Source organism: Cynocephalus volans, chromosome 1, assembly GCF_027409185.1.
Source record: "Cynocephalus volans isolate mCynVol1 chromosome 1, mCynVol1.pri, whole genome shotgun sequence".
NCBI classification, from domain to species: Eukaryota; Metazoa; Chordata; class Mammalia; order Dermoptera; family Cynocephalidae; genus Cynocephalus; species Cynocephalus volans.
Genome location: NC_084460.1, coordinates 299,640,490 through 299,656,604, shown reverse-complemented (window position 1 = coordinate 299,656,604; position 16,115 = coordinate 299,640,490). Strand labels below are relative to the sequence as shown.

The 16,115-nt window shown below is 53.2% G+C and overlaps 1 protein-coding gene across 2 annotated transcripts in view; it reads right to left on the bottom strand.

The window, feature by feature from the left end:
* Positions 1–720: 720 nt before the first annotated feature.
* The window catches only part of RAMP1 (receptor activity modifying protein 1), a 50,583-nt gene continuing 35,188 nt past the window's right edge, over positions 721–16,115 (bottom strand). For both annotated transcript variants that reach the window (XM_063111118.1, XM_063111126.1), the window contains exon 3: positions 721–1,353. In XM_063111118.1, coding sequence (XP_062967188.1) covers positions 1,098–1,353 — 256 coding nt within the window. In that variant the 3' untranslated portion in view covers positions 721–1,097. The remainder of the gene's footprint in view (positions 1,354–16,115) is intronic.

Genomic DNA, 16,115 nt, shown 5'->3' with positions numbered 1-16,115 from the left:
CCTCTGCTGACTCTCTGGATTCGGCTGGGCCAGGCATGGGTTGGGGTCCATGTGATGGGCACAGCCTTGTGGGGCAGCTGCTGGGGAGCTGAGGAGCAGGGACATTGGTGGCACCTGGGTCTGGCTGGCAAAGTGGGCGGCCCTCTGTGGCTGTGGTGTGTGAAAGCTGAAGAGTTAGAAGGTAATGGCACTGGACTGCCGTGGTAGGACGAGGCTGTCCCCTGGGGCAGAGGACAGGCCAAACTCAGAGGGTGATGGGGGAGTGGACACCCCAGTCCGTTATCCGGAGAAGGGACAGGTCCCAGGGCAGGCTGGGGCTGCTGGGTCCTGAGAGGTCTGAACTCAGAGGACATCCGGGAGGTCCCTTTGGGGCTTTTGAGGAAGTGTGAATGGGGCGCAGCAGCCTGGGGGAGAGGGAGGTCAGGTACAGGGGACGAGCCTGTGAAACCCTCGGGGGTAGACAGGGGACAGTGTCTAGACCCAAGGAATGGTGAGGTGTCCTTGGGGAAGCACCTCAGAGAAAATGGCATGACCTGGCCTTTTCCTGTCTGAATGTCAGCGCCCTGAGCCCAGGCTCCAGACTGGTGGCAGTGAGACGTGTGGCAGTCGGAATCGCGCGGGGAGCACCGTCACGCCCCGCATGCCATCTGCAGGTGCTCGTGTTTCCCCCACCCTTCCACTCCCAATGACAGCTACCCCCCAATAATGACACTTCCCAAGTCCAAGAACATCCTTTTAATCACAAACGCCCCTCCTGGGGTAAGCAGTCTGGGCTGGAGGTCAGGACAGAGCCGCGGGTGGGTTACAAACGCCCCGGGAGGCAGAGCTGGGAATCTTCCAGAGGTGACTCCGAGTTCTGTCCCACTGCCCTTCCTAAGGTGCCTTCCACCTCCAGCCAGAGGGCCTCAAGTAACGCCTGAGCTGTGACTACTCTGCAATCCTGTTACCTCTTCTCAGAAGAAGTGGGGGGTTTGGGGCTGCTGCGCCACTAGGCCCCTGAAGCTGTCACCGGGCCAGGCCCACGCTCCCCGGCCCCCGGCCCTCCCAGCCCCGTCCTGCAGCCTCTGTGCGGCGGGCGGGCAGCCCCGGCCGCCGGCCTACACGATGCCTTCTGTGCGCTTGCTCCTCCAGACCACCAGCGCCGTCACGAGCAGGGTCACCAAGATGGGAACCACGATGAAGGGGCAGAGGATGCTGCTGGGCGGGTCCCGCACGGCCCTGCCGGAGGCGGGGCAGTTTCTGAAGTAGCGCTGGTGGACAGCGACGAAGACCTTGTCCACCACCGCGTTGGGCCAGAAGCAGTCCAGCCTCTCCGCCACGTGTCTGGTGCAGTCAGTCAGCGCTCTGTAGCTCCTGCAGAGAGAAGGTCGTCAGTCCCTGGGCAGGCAGGAGAACCCGGGCGGGACTTAAGCTGGGGGTTCCTTGTCCTGTCCCCTCACATGGCATAGCACCCCTGAAGCCCAGGCCCGAGGCACTGGCCCTGGCTCTAGGAGGTGAGGGTGCTGGACAGCTGCACGGGGACTCCCAGATGTCCTGTACATGCCCACACCCCAGAAGGCAAGTTGAGGCTCAGGGACGTCCCTCCATGCACCTGTTCCTGCACAGCCCAGGGGCTGTGATGCCACTTGCAAGGGCAGGACTAGAAGGTGCACCAGCCAGTGTCTTCGGACCGCAGCCTGGGGCCCATCCTCAGCCTCTCGAGCCCCTTGCTGTCCCATCACCCCATGCACACCCGCCGCAGGCTGGCACGCTCCCTCAGGTGGCCACAGGACTCCCTGTGAGGCCACCCCTCCCTGCCTCCTGCAGCACTGACCACTCTTCATCGCACCGTGTTACAGATTTATTTTGGATGTCAGCACCATGAGGACAGGGATTTTGTTCACCTCTGTAATCCCACTGCCTACAGGGGTACTTGGCACATAGCAGGCACCAGAAAAACTGGTTTTATTTCCTTTTTAAATTGTGGTAAATCATACATAACGTAAAGTTTGCCATCTCACCCATTTTCAAATGTACAGTTCGGTGGCATTAAGTACACTCACATCATTACGCAGCCGTCACCTCCTCCATCTCCAGAGCCCTTTTCATCTTGTGAAACTGAAACTGTCCCCATTAAACACTGACTCCCCAATCCGCTCTCCCAGTCCCGGCACCCCGCCCTTATGTCTCCATGAATTTGACCACTTTAGGGACCGCACATAGGTGGAATCGTGCAGTATTTGCTTTTTGTGTCTGGCTTATTTCACTCAGCACGATGTCCTCCAGGGTCATCCGTGTTGTAGCACGTGTCAGGTTTCCTTCCTTTCTGAGGCTGAGTACTAGCGCCTTGTATGAACAGACCGCACCGTGTTTGCCGCTGAGCGGTCAATGGCCTCGGGCTGCTTCCACCTCCTGGCTGCTGTGGCGCTGCTGCTGTGAGCACGTGCACACCGTCTTCCAGTCTCTGCTTCCAGTTCTTTGGGGAATATACCCAGAAGAGGAATGGCTGGATCACGTGGCAGTCTACGTTTAATTTTTTGAGTAAACTGTTTTTTAGTAAATAAATGAAGCTACAGTGTTGGGGAGTGCTCCTTCCCCCACCCAGATGTGTCTGTCCTTCCAGGTGAGGATGGAGCCCCTGGAGCATATGTTAAGTGGCCCCTGATGGGCGAGTCTGCAGGGAGAACCGCCTCTGGGATACACTGAAGTAACAGCGCCGACTCTTCACCCCCACGGCCCCCCAATCTCCACCCTCTGCTGCGTGACTTTGGGGGTCCTCCCAGTGGAGCAGTGGGGTCGCCGGCCCCAGACTCTGCTCAGCCATGAAACCTGCCGGTGACTACTGGCCGTGTGAGGCTGGGCTGCCAATAACACCCCCACCTCAGCAACCACCGGCCAAGATCATAGGTGGGGCTGTCCCTGTCCCTTTGGAGCCAGGGAGAGGCTGAAGGCGAGAGGTGCTGGGAGCGCCCCAGCCAGCATGGGCAGGACCCACCCCCACCCTCACCCCCACCCCCGAGGGTCAGGAGCCAAGCTGAGCTGCCCTTTGCACCCTGGGCCCGTTCATGTCCCCGATGGCATCAGCCCACCAGGGCCTCTTTCACTGAGCGTCCAGGCCTGCAGCTGCAGTGGTGGCATGGGAAAGCCCGGCTGCTGCTCCTTTCCGCCCAATCCCATGGGCCTGCCAGCCCGGACATGAAGGCAGGAGTCAGGACCTGTTACACCCGGCAGAGAGACCACGCCCTTCCAGGCAGTCTTATGGCTTCTGTAGGAGACAAGAGGAGCCATTGAGTCTTTGACCCAAGTGCAGCCCTGAACGAGGGGAGGCTCCACTTACCAGGGGGTGGGAGAGTGTGTGTGTGTGTGTGTGTGTGTGTGTGTGTGTGTGTGTGTGTGTGTGTGTGAGAGTGTGTGTGGGGGGCTCTGTGTGTGACTGTGTGTGTGTGGGGGGTGACCCTGGGTGTGGGGGTGACTCTGCGTATGACTTAACCACAGTGCTGCTGACCCTATCCTGGAACCATGGCTGCAGGTGCTTTTGCCCAAAGGCGTGGCCTCACCCAGCCACCAGCCAGGCTAGAGGGAAGGGAGAAGTGGTGGCTGTGCCAAAGGAGGTGGCCGACGTGGTGCAGGAAGAGAGTTGTGTGCTGGGGTGCTCCTGGGCATGGCTGGGAAAGAGCCCATCACAGTCACCTCTGCCGGAGCAATTCTGACCCTGGAAGCAAAAACAAGCTCATTGTAACCCCGCCCCTCTGGGGTCTGTTTGAGGACTCACGGCTCCCCTCGTCCCCAGGGCTGTTTCCTCTAACACTGAACGTGGGGAGGCAGGGCTCTCTGGGGAAAGAGTAACGCTGTCCCCTCGTTTCTGCATAACCTTTCCTCCAGACATGGGTTTGTTGGCCACGAAACCTGCTTTGAAATGAAGATCTGCCATTGGTGCTTTTCCATGTCATCTTCCAACCTGGGACATGGAAGCCAAGCGCCCTCTTACAGTAGAGGAAACTGAGGCCAGAGGTTGCACCAGCTCAGAGGGTGGAGCCCAGACCGTGCCCACTCCATGAGGCTTCAAAACCCATATTCTTCCCCTGGATCTCTTACTTGATGAAACAGCCAGGTGATGTAGCAGGAAAGACCCTTTGGGGCTGGGTGGAGCTCAGAGGCTGTTCTCAGGGATGGTTGGTCTCTCAGGGGTCTTGGTGGCACTTCATCATTGTCACCTTCTCCATGACAACTACTGGCATCACCAACATCCTCATGCACCGGGTGCTGCTGCACACAGACCGTTCTGTGTGTGACCTCACCTACTCCCGGGCCCCGCTTGGGATACTGTACAGAAGGGAGGAGGCTTAAGAAGGTGCAATAGCTGCCAGCCGACTGCAGGTGACTTGCCACTCACTGTCCCACCTCAGTGGCCACATCTGGAAGCAACTCAGACACCTCCTTGTGTCTGGGTCCAAGTCCAGCTCACTGGGGGTAGAGGCCACAGTGGGTGACAGCGAGCCATGGGGCTAGCCCCACAGGATGGCCTGAGCTCCCTTGGGCAGGCACTGAGTCTCCCTTCCCTCTGCATCCAGGATGCGGGTGCGGCACCTGGCACGTGGTGGTGGGTGTGCATCAGTGTCTGTGATTTAAATCTCACACTAGATGTGTGCATCCAGGAAAAGCAAGCTCTGCACAGTAGCACAGCAGAGCCCTGGAGGTCATGGCCATCGTGTCTCGATTCTGGAGACCTGGGGTGCCCCAGATGAGGTGGCCCTGCCCTGAGATCCTGTGCAACCATGGAGGCATGAGCCTGAGCACATGTCATGAAGCTGGGGGTGGGCGTGAGTCATGTGGCCAGTGTGGGTGCCAGGCCATGCAGCAACCACACCACTTCCCTGAACACAACAGACCCTGAAGGGGCAAATCTGCTGTGTGGCCTCTGTGCCCCGGGGCGTGCAGAGCCCTAAGCATCCGTGAGAGTGCTCAGCTCCACTATACTGTTTCACTGCTAATTAGAGCAAATTGAAATGCAGTTTCAAGAGAGTGAGTCAGCACTGCTTCTGCGATGTAGGAGGTGGTATTGCTCCCACCTGAACATCAACAAAAAAGCTGGAGGAACTACAGAATCATACATTTTCTGGAGTCCATCAGAGAGCTGAGGCTGCGAGACAATGAAGTAACCTGAGTTTCAAGGACAGTCCTTGTGGCAAAGCCGGGACAAAGAGATGCAGACACCATCCAGAGGTAAGAGGAAACCACCTAAATATCAGCAAACTGCCAAAGGCCCAGTGGGGGCTGAAATGTCAGTCTGGAATTGTGGGGGCCCGGGCGGACCAGCAGTGCCCGAGAGTGGATGCTCTCTCCCACGAGGCTCCACCGCGTGCTCCTGAGAGGGATTGGGGCAGGCACAAAACACCACGCTTTTCCCAAATCCTTCTTTGGTAAGAAGCAAAAGCCTTGGGGGCCCCTGGAGGGACAGCTGTAAACCTTTTGGCTACAACCTCAAAGAGGAAGATCAGCGGTTGCAACAGGGGTGGGACCAGGCCCAAAGCCCTCCCCACTGTCCCAGACCCTTTCTCCTGGGAAGCAAATGCCTTAACCTGTTGAAGGAGGGACAGCAAGGCCTGTCACCCCCAGGGCAGAGGCAAAGACAAGCTGTGGCTGGGGGAAAGATAGGAAAAAACTTGTTTCCCTTGGGAAGGCAGCAGGAATCCATCCTGGGCCCAGGATCCTGCACGATACCAAATGGAGGTCTCCTACCACTGGGGAAGGGACAGGGTACTCCCTCCCAGGAGCCCCCCACATACAAGGCAGAGTTTGGCTGCCACAGGGAGTGGGCAGGAATGCTGAGGCCGAGGGTACAAGGCCTGTCTAAACTGTGGCTGGATCTGGACACAGAGAACTCCTCTGCATGCCCCCAATACGACCCTGGCATAGAATGACCACTGGGAAAAGGTTGGGGAGACCCACCCTGAGCACAGCCCATTGTTAGAGGTACTTGAGGTCTGCAGTGCATTGAAGGTAACCATAGCAATAACAAATCCCAAACCTAGCTCAACTCCTGACAAGACTGATTCAAATCCCACACTAACAGCCTGACAGAAGAGCCTTACCCTCTTCCAGAAGTAAATACTATTTACCTCAGTCTCTTCTGTTCTGCACATGAATGTTCAGCATTCAATAAAAAAGTATGAATCTTTTGTTCAAAAGCAACAAAAAACAACCACCCCATTGTCAAGAGGCAAAGCAATCAACAGAATCAGACTCAGAGATGACCCAGATGTTGTAACCATCAGACAGGAACTTTAAAATGATTGAGTATGAGAAACAGTTCAGCAGAAAAGGTAGACAATACCCAAGAATAGATGGAGGACTTCAGCAGAGAGATGGAAACTATAAGAAAGTCAGACAATTGCTAGAAATAGAAAACATGGTATCAGAGAGAATTCCTTTGATGAGCTCATCAGCTGACAGGACCACTGGGGAAAGAGTTGGTGAAACTAAAGATAGGTCAGTAGTAATTACCCAAACTGAAACACAAAGAGAAAAAAGGAGGGATGTGGGAAGAACGGCAACAGGGCATGTATGAGCTGTGCTAAAATAACAACTCCATAAATATTATCAACTCCAACTTGTAGTTTGAGTCTCAGAAAGAGGAGAGAGAATGGAATAGAAGGAATATTTGAAGAGATAGTGGCTGAGACTTCTCCAAAACTAATGAAAGACATCAAATCACAAATCTAAGAAGCTCAGAGAACACCAAACAGGACAAAAACACAAAGCAATGGCAACAACAAATAGCCACATAGACAAATCCAAGTCATGTGCTGAGAACCAAAGGTAAAGAAAGAAAGCCTGAAGTCATTCAGAGAAAAAAGGGCACACACAGAGGAGCAATGGTATGAATTACATCAGACTCCTCATCAGAGCCCAGCAAGCCACAGACATTTTTAAAGTACTAGGGGTGTGCGGGGAAACACACTGCTGTTAGCCTGGAATTCTATACCCAGCAAAAATACCTTCCAAATATGAGGCTGAAATAAAAACCTTTTCAGGAAAAAAAAAAAACAGGTCAGAGAATTCATTGCTAGCAGACCTGTGCTACAAGGAATGTTAGAGAAAGTTCTTCAATAAAAAGAATATACCAGAAGGAATTTTGGATGCACACAAAGAAATGAAGAGCTCCAGAAACAGTAAAAATGAACACAATTAAGACACTTTTCCTCATTTTTAATCTAGAAAGTGAGTAAATGAATCAGAGGTCATAAGTCAACTGGAGACCCTGAGGGGGCTTTAATAGGCCCTAAGGAAAAAGTGGGGGCTTCTCCAGCATCCCAGTACCCCTCTACCCCGGCCCCAGTCACAGGTCTCTAAATCATTGGGTCACTGTTTCTTCTCCCTGGCTGCCCTCCAGGCACTACCCCAAGTGCACAGCCTCCCACATCAATGGCCAGGGAGGAAAGGTACGGGATGGAGGGTGGGTCGAGGTAGTGGAGGTGTGCAGGACCCATCCCCACTGCTCGCTGGCACTGGGTACGTGGTCTTCCCAAGTGAATGGGATTCATGTTTTGAGTGGGAAACAGAAGTGGAAAAAGTCATGACTGGCTGGGTCTCGTCGTGAGGGGAAAGCGAATTAGTGCCTAACAGCGGCCCGCACGTGCTAAGTGTTAAATGTGCCAGGAATTGTTGAAAGTCAAAGTCCCAACCTTTGAGCTGGTTGTTGATCACGTACAAGGAGACAAGGTACGAACACTGGTTTGAAAGACTGTCCTGTCCCTGACCTCAGCGGAGGGTGGCTTGTGGTGTTCCGAGATCCAGCAGCAAAGATCCTGAACACTGTCCCCCCTCCTCTGTGGCCCGAGGAGCTGAGCTGGGCTGTCTTTAGAAGGTGTTGCCGTCTCTGGGCTGGCCGACCAGAACAGGGAGCTCTGGCCCGGGAAGCTGCAACATCACAGACCCCATGCCAAGGCCACGCTGAGGCCGAGCATGTGCTGGGCTATTCTGGGACCAGGCACTCTCTCCTTGATACGTTAGCCTTCTAGATTGCAAAGCTGCCCACATCTAAAAATACCTCTAATGTGCAGTCGGCTGCCCGCTTCATCCTGTTTATTTATACAGAAGTGACAGCTGAAACTTTCAATACATGTTGTGCACTCTGTCAGCAAGGACGAGAGAACTCCCCTTGGAATGCAGACATTCTTCTGCTCAGAACACAGTAGTGACTGAAGGACCCAAAATAGTCATGAAAAAGTAGTCTGGCTTAATTCTCTAAATTTTCAGTTCTCATGTAACTGAATAATTATCCTTTTTTGGCTAGGACTTTCTATTCTGGGCCCCTAAGCAAACTTTGCTTGGAATGTTCCTGAATACCATGGTGGGAGTTTCCAAAATATCTGGGTCCCGAGTCAAGGCTCTGGGCACCATGACTTACAGTCGTTTACTTGTTGACAAGAAAAGATGCCCACTGATGCCCACAGGGGAGTCATCTGCTCTGGGGACATCCCATGGTTGCAGTTGTCCCCCACCTATCCCCAACTGGCCCTCATATGGAATATCTGAACCTGGGCCCTAGCACCCCCCAGACCCAGATTCAAGTCCCAGCTCCATCTCTTATCCCAAGTGATCCTGGGGACCTCATCTCACCTATTCAAGTCTTGGTCTCCTCATATAAAAATGAAGTGGCAGGTACCCGCCCGGCAGGGTTACCGGGCAGGTCCAATTAAGTTAAAGGGCCCGACTTGCAGTAGGTGCCCAATACATGGAAGTTTTCTCATTGACTCTTCTTCAACAACTAGTATGTGGCTCAGAGAGTATATGGTTCTTGTCCTATAAACTCAAGCAAAATTTGACCAGGCAACGTGTATCTAAATCTTCAGAAAATCTGAGGAGAAACCACTTTTGGATTTTGATTCACTTTTTGTGCACCAGTACAGTGGTCCCTCTGTGTCCCTGGGGGATTGTTTCCAGGACCTCCTGCAGACACCAAAATTCACGGATGCTCAAGTCTCTGATATAAAATGGCATGTTACTTGCATATAACCTCCAGATCCTCCTGTATACTTTAAATCACCTCTAGATTACTTATAAGAGCTACACAACGTAAATGCAAACAGTTGTACTGTATTACTTAGGGAATAATGACAAGGAAAAAAGTCAGTATGCGTTCAGTCTGGGTGCAGTTTTTTTCCCAAATATTTTTGATCGTGGTTGGTTGAATCCCCATCCCTGGGGGTGGGGAACCCAGGGAAGGCAGCGGCTGTATTTGCCTCCCTCTACCCTGGACAATTCACAGCCTGGTGTCTTGAGCTGCTTTCAGTACCAGCTGCGGGGTAGGGGTGGGTGAGATGCCACCACCTGGCATCCTGGCAGCAAGAGGGCACCCACCTCAAGGTGACCGCCTGGAGGCTGGCCCCAGGTGCCTGTTAAAATGCCAGCTGGCATGGGGGAGGGGGTCAGTCATCTAGGGAGGTGTGCGGTGGCTGCGGGACACAGAGAGGGGTCCCCATAAGGTGTTTGGCTATTTCTTCTGGAAACACAAATGACTAATAACCTCTGAAAACAGTGTTCAACCTCGCTAATAAGAAAAAGGAAAGCAAACATTCAAACTGCACTCATCTAAAAGGTGAGACTACTCAGTGAGGAAGTCGTGGTCCACCGAGGCGGGCACTCGGATGGCTGCTGACTGGCACAGTTCTTCTGAAAAGCAATCTCACAATATGCAGCAATAACCTCAAAATCACGGACACATTCCTACCCACTAATTCCACTTTTGGGAATTGTCCTAAGTCAATAACTAAATGCAGAAAGCAGGAAGGTAAGGCTGCGGCCTTGGCACGCTCATCATCACCAAACAAGCAAACGATGGGACCGCGGCAAAAGGGGCTGTTTATTCTGAGAGGCTCTATTGTGCGGCTATTAGAATTATATTTAGAAAAAAGTTTTAAGATGTGGGAAAATATTTATGTTGCAAAGCTGCACTCGAGAAGATGCAGGTGAGATCAATTGCATCGACAGCGCGGCTTCTGCAGGAGGGGACCTTAAGGCTCACCCCGCCAGCCTGGAAGCCACGTGCCGACTTCCCTTCCCTTGTCTCAACTGTCACAGCGAGCACGCGGTATTTTCATAATTATGTAAAAAGGCTTATTTTAGGAAGAAGCCCCTAAACAGAAACCTGGACGTGGCTGTCCCGGCGCCTGTGGCACGAGCCCCGTTTCTGCGACAGCAGGGGCGTCTGACGAGGGGACCCGGGGCCGCACCTCACGCTGGCAGGTGTCCCTGCTTCCGGAGGTCCCCGGGGCTCTGGGGCGGGGACCCCTCGGGTCCCGGAGGCGTCCTGCGCGGGAGGAATGGGAGCCCCGCGTGCCCCGGTGGCTTCGAGGGCAGGACCCTCTCCCCGCCCACTCCCGGTGGCACCCCCGCCGCCGTCCCCCTCCTGCCCGCCTCGGCCCTCGCTGGCTGCGGGCTCCCGAGCTGCCCCCCGGCCTTCCCCGCCCCAGGAGGGGCACCCACGCTCCTTCCCTCTCGGCCCTGGGCTGCGACGTCCGACACCTGTGACGCTCCCACCCCCCACCTGAAGCCTGGGCCCCGTCCACTTCGGGCTGTCACCACGTCGGACTGAGGGACCCCAGCCTTGCCCGCCCCCTGAGCTGTCACGGGCTCCTCTCTGCCCATGGGTCCCCTCTCCTCCTGGGGCCCCATCACTGTGCCCAGGAGAAGTCACTCATTAAACTCACACACCAGCTTCTACTTTTACGAACTAGGACGGGGCCTGGCATCTCTGGACCCCTGCTCTGCCCCGACAGCCAGCAAACCCCTTCCCTGCCTACTCGCCTGCACAGCCGGGCTCAGTCCACGGTGGGCTCTTCAGGCCACAGCCCGCCCCCTCCCCCAGCAGGCTGTGAACACTTTTCCAACGTTCTCACACCCTCAACGCTCCCTGCTGCACCAGTGCTGGGTTCAAAGGCCTTCATGTGGCCCCCAGCTCTCCACCCTCAACTAGATCCCCTCCCTGTCACCGGCCACACTCCAGCCACACCGTAGCCACGCACGGCCAATGTTCCTACCTCCGGGCCTTTGTGCAGGCTGCTTTTCTACGTGGAAAGCCCTTAACCCCACCTGCAGGAGGCCAGCCTCTGCTCATCCCTCACGTACACGTCACTTCCTCAAATGCGCCTTTCTAGAAGCTTCAATCATATTTGGCCCCCCTGTAAAGTGGGTTTCCCTTCATCGATGTGTCTTACCTTGTGCCTCTACTTTCATTCATGCGATTATTCACTCACCGTTGCTCTCAACAACCAGACTGTAAACACCACAAGGACAGGGACAGTGAGCAGAAAAAATCCCACTTACCCTGTTCATAGCAGTAGCCTCAAAGGCAAAGTGAAATAAAAGCTAAAGGAGCAGCCAGACAGGTGAGCCTGGAGCATTCAGACAGGAGAGGCGTGTGCCTGGCACATGGGGACAGACGAACGCAGTCTTCCTAGCAGTCATAGCACAACCCTGTGCAAAAAGCAGCACAGGGACAGAGCGAAGTCTTCCCAAAGCACCATAGTACACAGTCAGCCGACAGCTGTCATACGAGGCAGAACCAACAAAACCTTTGACACACCTCTCAAGGTTAAAAAAGTATTATACAATGAACATGAAACATAAAATTAATAAACTTGATTCAGTGACTATGTGGTGAAGGTTCTATTCTACAGAGTATCAACAATTTTTCAAAAAATTCCAGATCCATATGAGGCAGCAGAGAAAAACTCAACCAATTCCCAAAGTAGAAATCACAAGCCAATATTCTTTGACTACAATATTAAAAACTAGAGAATAGTAAAAAAAAAAAAAAAAAAAGGTGAATTTTTAAAAAAATTGAATCCATAGAAATGAAAGATCACATATAATTTTGAAGTGACATAGAAGTTTAAAAGTCCAATTATAGGCAAAGAAAACAATAACAGTAATACTACATATAAAAATTAATGGAACAGGGCCAAACTGAATTCTGAGAAAAAAATCATAAATGTAAATTATTTTATTATTAAACAAAACAGAAATTAAAATAATTAAGTATTCCAATCATGACATTTAAAAAAGAACAACAAAACAAACCTCTCCAAAGGGTAAATAATTTAAATTTATTAATAATTATTAAAAACTAATATTTATTGATATACTAAAAAGCAATAAAATGAATAAGTAAATCCAAAGCTAATTCTTTAGAAAAGTAGCTACAACAAAATAGACACATTTCTGGACGGTCTAATCTAGAAAAAAAGCAGAGAAAACACCAACACAAAAAACCACAAGGAGAAGATTAGAAAAAGTATGAGATTGATGTGTAAAAAATGGGTTAAAAATTGGAAAATCCTTGATGAATTGGGATGGTTTTTGGGAAATTATAAACTATCAAATATTGACTTAAAAAGTAGGAAGCCTGAGAAAAAAAGTGGAAAATTTAATTAAAGAAAATATTATGAAACTATTTCACAAAAGGCATCTGACCCAGTTCTTTCAAATTCTTGTGATCATAGAAAAAGATGTCAAGCTTCCCAGTTCTTTAAAAAAAGTTAGACACCAACCCCAAATCTCTTAAAGAAGTCATGCCACGTGCCTCAGCGGCTACGTACACACAAAGGGGACAGATGTCCTCCACTTCCACCTATAAATAGACACAAAAGTCCTCTGCAAAACGCTAGCAGACTTCATCTAGCTGTAATAGAGAACACTTTAAAGGAGGACTTAGTTCAGAAATGCCTTTAACCTGTTACTATAAAGTCACACCTCAATATGTCAAAAGGAAAACACATAATGTCATTTCAATACATATTGAGAAGGCGTTTGATAAAATTCAACATTCATTTCTGATTTAAAAACACACACACAACCTTGTAAACCACAAAGAGGCTCTTTTCTTAATGTGATAGAAACCTCTCCCTCAAGCCAAGAGTGAGCCTCACATCTGTGATTGGAACACCAGGTGCATTTTCATCACAGGAACAGGTTTATTTCATTTTGGCGTGGTCAGGTCTGTCTTCTCGTGTGGTTTCTGCCTCTGATGTCAGGGCTCCCACCCAAGATTCCGTAAATAGCCACAGGGGAAGCTTTCCAAAGCCGGGAGAGACCGGCCGCTGACAGCGCTGCTCCCGCTGCTGATGGAGAGCCACCACGTCGCAGGGCCTGCGTGTTAGGCACCAAGTGAGTCTGCCAGGGCCAGCTCATCTAGACCGAGGGCCTCAGCCCAGCGCAGGGACAGCGCAGCCCATGCAATGTCCTCTCCCACAGACATGAGCACAGTGAGCTAGGCAGGTCGCTTCCTGCCCAGAAATGCTGCTGGAGGCAGCAAGGAACAGGACACCTTTTCATGTTTTCGATGCTGGGGAACGTATAAGGAACACACTTCACTTGAGCACCCTGTCCTCAGCCTGGGAAATGTGTGCTGGGCTGGCAGGACCTGTGCGGCTGTGCACACCTGGGGCTCACACCAAGCTGCTCCTGCACCCCGGGACTTGCTGCGGGGGCGTGGGAAAGACGGATATTGTACAATCAAACCCTCCCTAAATCAGGCTGGTCAGAGAGAAATCTGGTCAAACTAGGGAAGGGCCCAAGGAGAGCAGTGTGAGAGGCCCGGGGATGTCAGCACTGGGCCCACCGCACCGCTGAGATGGGAATGGCCTGAAATCAGTGTCATCCCTGCATGCAAATGAATACTTTAAGATGATTTTTTCCAAGGTTCTCAAGACAGTTTATCTGCTTCTGTTGTATAACAGGGACTTTTGGAATCTTAGCAAACCTGTTTTCCCAGGGATCATGAGGGGAAATGCCAGCTCCATGCCTGTCCAAGGAATCACAGCGTTCATGAGCACACACTGCTGAGCTTACCACTGACAGTCGTGAGCCCATAACAACAAAAAACACCACCTCGGAATCATGGAAGTCGATTCCATCTCACATCTTCCTCACCAGATAAATACTGTTACTTCCCTGACCCCCATGGGGCACTTGCTGAGCAAAGAGGACAAAAGCCTCTCTTTTTCAGGAAAACAAAGAATATGAATAATGCATGGAAGAAAGAACCTTGGGAGGGCTCAAGGTAGCAAAAGGAAGACAGAGGAAGTGGGCCCGGTTTTCTCCCACTGCATGGGAGGCGACAACGCGCAACCCAGGCAGAACACGCTGACACGCAGGGGTCACGCCACGGTGCGGGAAGGACCCGTGAAGACGCCGCCGCCCTCTGCACTGGGGACCGGACAGCAGACACGGCCAGCGCCTCTGCAGCCTGTTTTCACAACTCCTCCCTCTCACCACCCTGTTGGCCTCTGGCTTCTTTCTGTCCCCTCTTGAGTCTTTTCAGCCTCTCTCCTGGCCTGAAGTGAACCTGGTTCTCCCATCCCTGGAACATTCCACAAAGGAAAACTTTAAAATAGGCTCCTTTGGGAAACTCTGCCCATGGGGCACCCCCACCCACACAGCACAGGAAAGGCCCTAAAGGTCCCCAGGAACGCAGTGCTCCCAAAGGCACTTGAGGTCCAGTGCTTATGTCCCCTAGAGCTGATTCACACTCTGGACATGCCCCGGGCTCAACCTGCCTCCTCTCACATGTCCTCATTTCCATCTGCAAGATCCGGCCAGAGCAACCTGCCCCCGTCTCCTTTCCGGGGAGCAGCAGCTGCTTCCTCCGCCCTCCGCTCTGACAGTGGGGTGGCCCAGTAGCCTTCTCTCCATACCCTCCCCGTCTGCTGTGCACGGCAGCCCCAGCAGGCTCCAGCCGCGTGGAACCAGCCCCAGGCCTTCGGACACGCTGCTTCTGCCAACTCAGTTCCCGGGTGCCGATCTGTGCCCCGCACTTCTGAGATACATCCCCCGACTGAGTCCTCCAGGCTTCCATGGTGCCCCCACCCTATCCCTCTTGCCCTACTGCAGCTGTTCCCTGTCCATCTTCCTCCCCAGATGGTGACCTTGGTAGGGCAGGGCAGGCCCTCTCCGTTCCCTGCTACATCCTGGGTGCCCCCATCCCTGCAAGGGTACAGAAGGGCTGCAGTCTGTACGTTCAGAGCTATAAGTGTCCCTGTGCCAGCCCCACACAACCCTGCCCCATCAGATATTGGAACCAGGAGCCACATTTTGGGGGAGCAGCGGAGGATGCCCTGAGGCAGATTCCCCAGCTCAGCAGCCAACCCATCTGGCCACCTGCAATCTCTGCGGCAGGCTGTGTGGGGGCCATGCAGGGACCTGTGCAGACTGGGGAAGGGCATAGGCAGCATGCACGGCTTGGTGAGCGGAGAACAAGCCGGTCCCACCTTGGCCAGCAGCCCTGTGCAGGACACAACTGCTGAGCTGCTGTGTGCCCTTGGGTAGGGGACGTGATCTGGGCTCTGGCATCTCCATCTGAGACCACTCCAGGGCTGAGATGGAGACCAGCTGAGCTAATGCACCAAGATGACAGCCCCCAGCCCACCCCTTACAGAGAGACACCCAACTGAGGTGGCTGTCATCAGATGAGGGGACGCAAACTTTTTCTCACATTACCAGTTTGGTGGACACTGCAGAGCTCTGTGACCACACCAGCTGCTCTTCACCCAGGCTGGGTCTCCCCAGCTTTGCACTGGCCAGGCCCAGTGAGGGTGTGGTTCTCACATCCGCTCCTCCTGGGGTGGGGGTGGGGGGTCCTGCAACTCCTCACCCAGTGTCCCAGGCTCCCAGCTGGGCCTAGCCTGCAGAGAAACACCCCCAGCGGGAGACCAGTGAGGCCTTCACAGGGTGCCACACAGGTATACCAGATTCTAGGGACCCAAGGCCACAAAGATGTAGAGGGAGGGGAATGCCCAGGACCTGGGAGGGAGGCTGAAGCCCAGACAGGGCCGGGGGATGCAGGCTGGGCTCCGGGGATGGCCAGACCCAGTCCCAGCCCCATGGACTTACAGATACCCTGTGATAACTAAGTGCCACATGGGAGCCATCCAGCCAGCTGTGGGCATGTAAAGCAGGGGATTAGGCTGGGGTAGACGCCCCACATGTCCCACGGCTGGCTGTGTCCTCTGAGGACAACACACCACACTCCCAATAGGGACAAAGGCCTGGCCCCTCTGCTAAAAGTACTAAGACCTGTTTACAGGGGCAAGTTTACTCCTCCCAACGGCCCTAGAGCAGGTGTTCTTATCCCT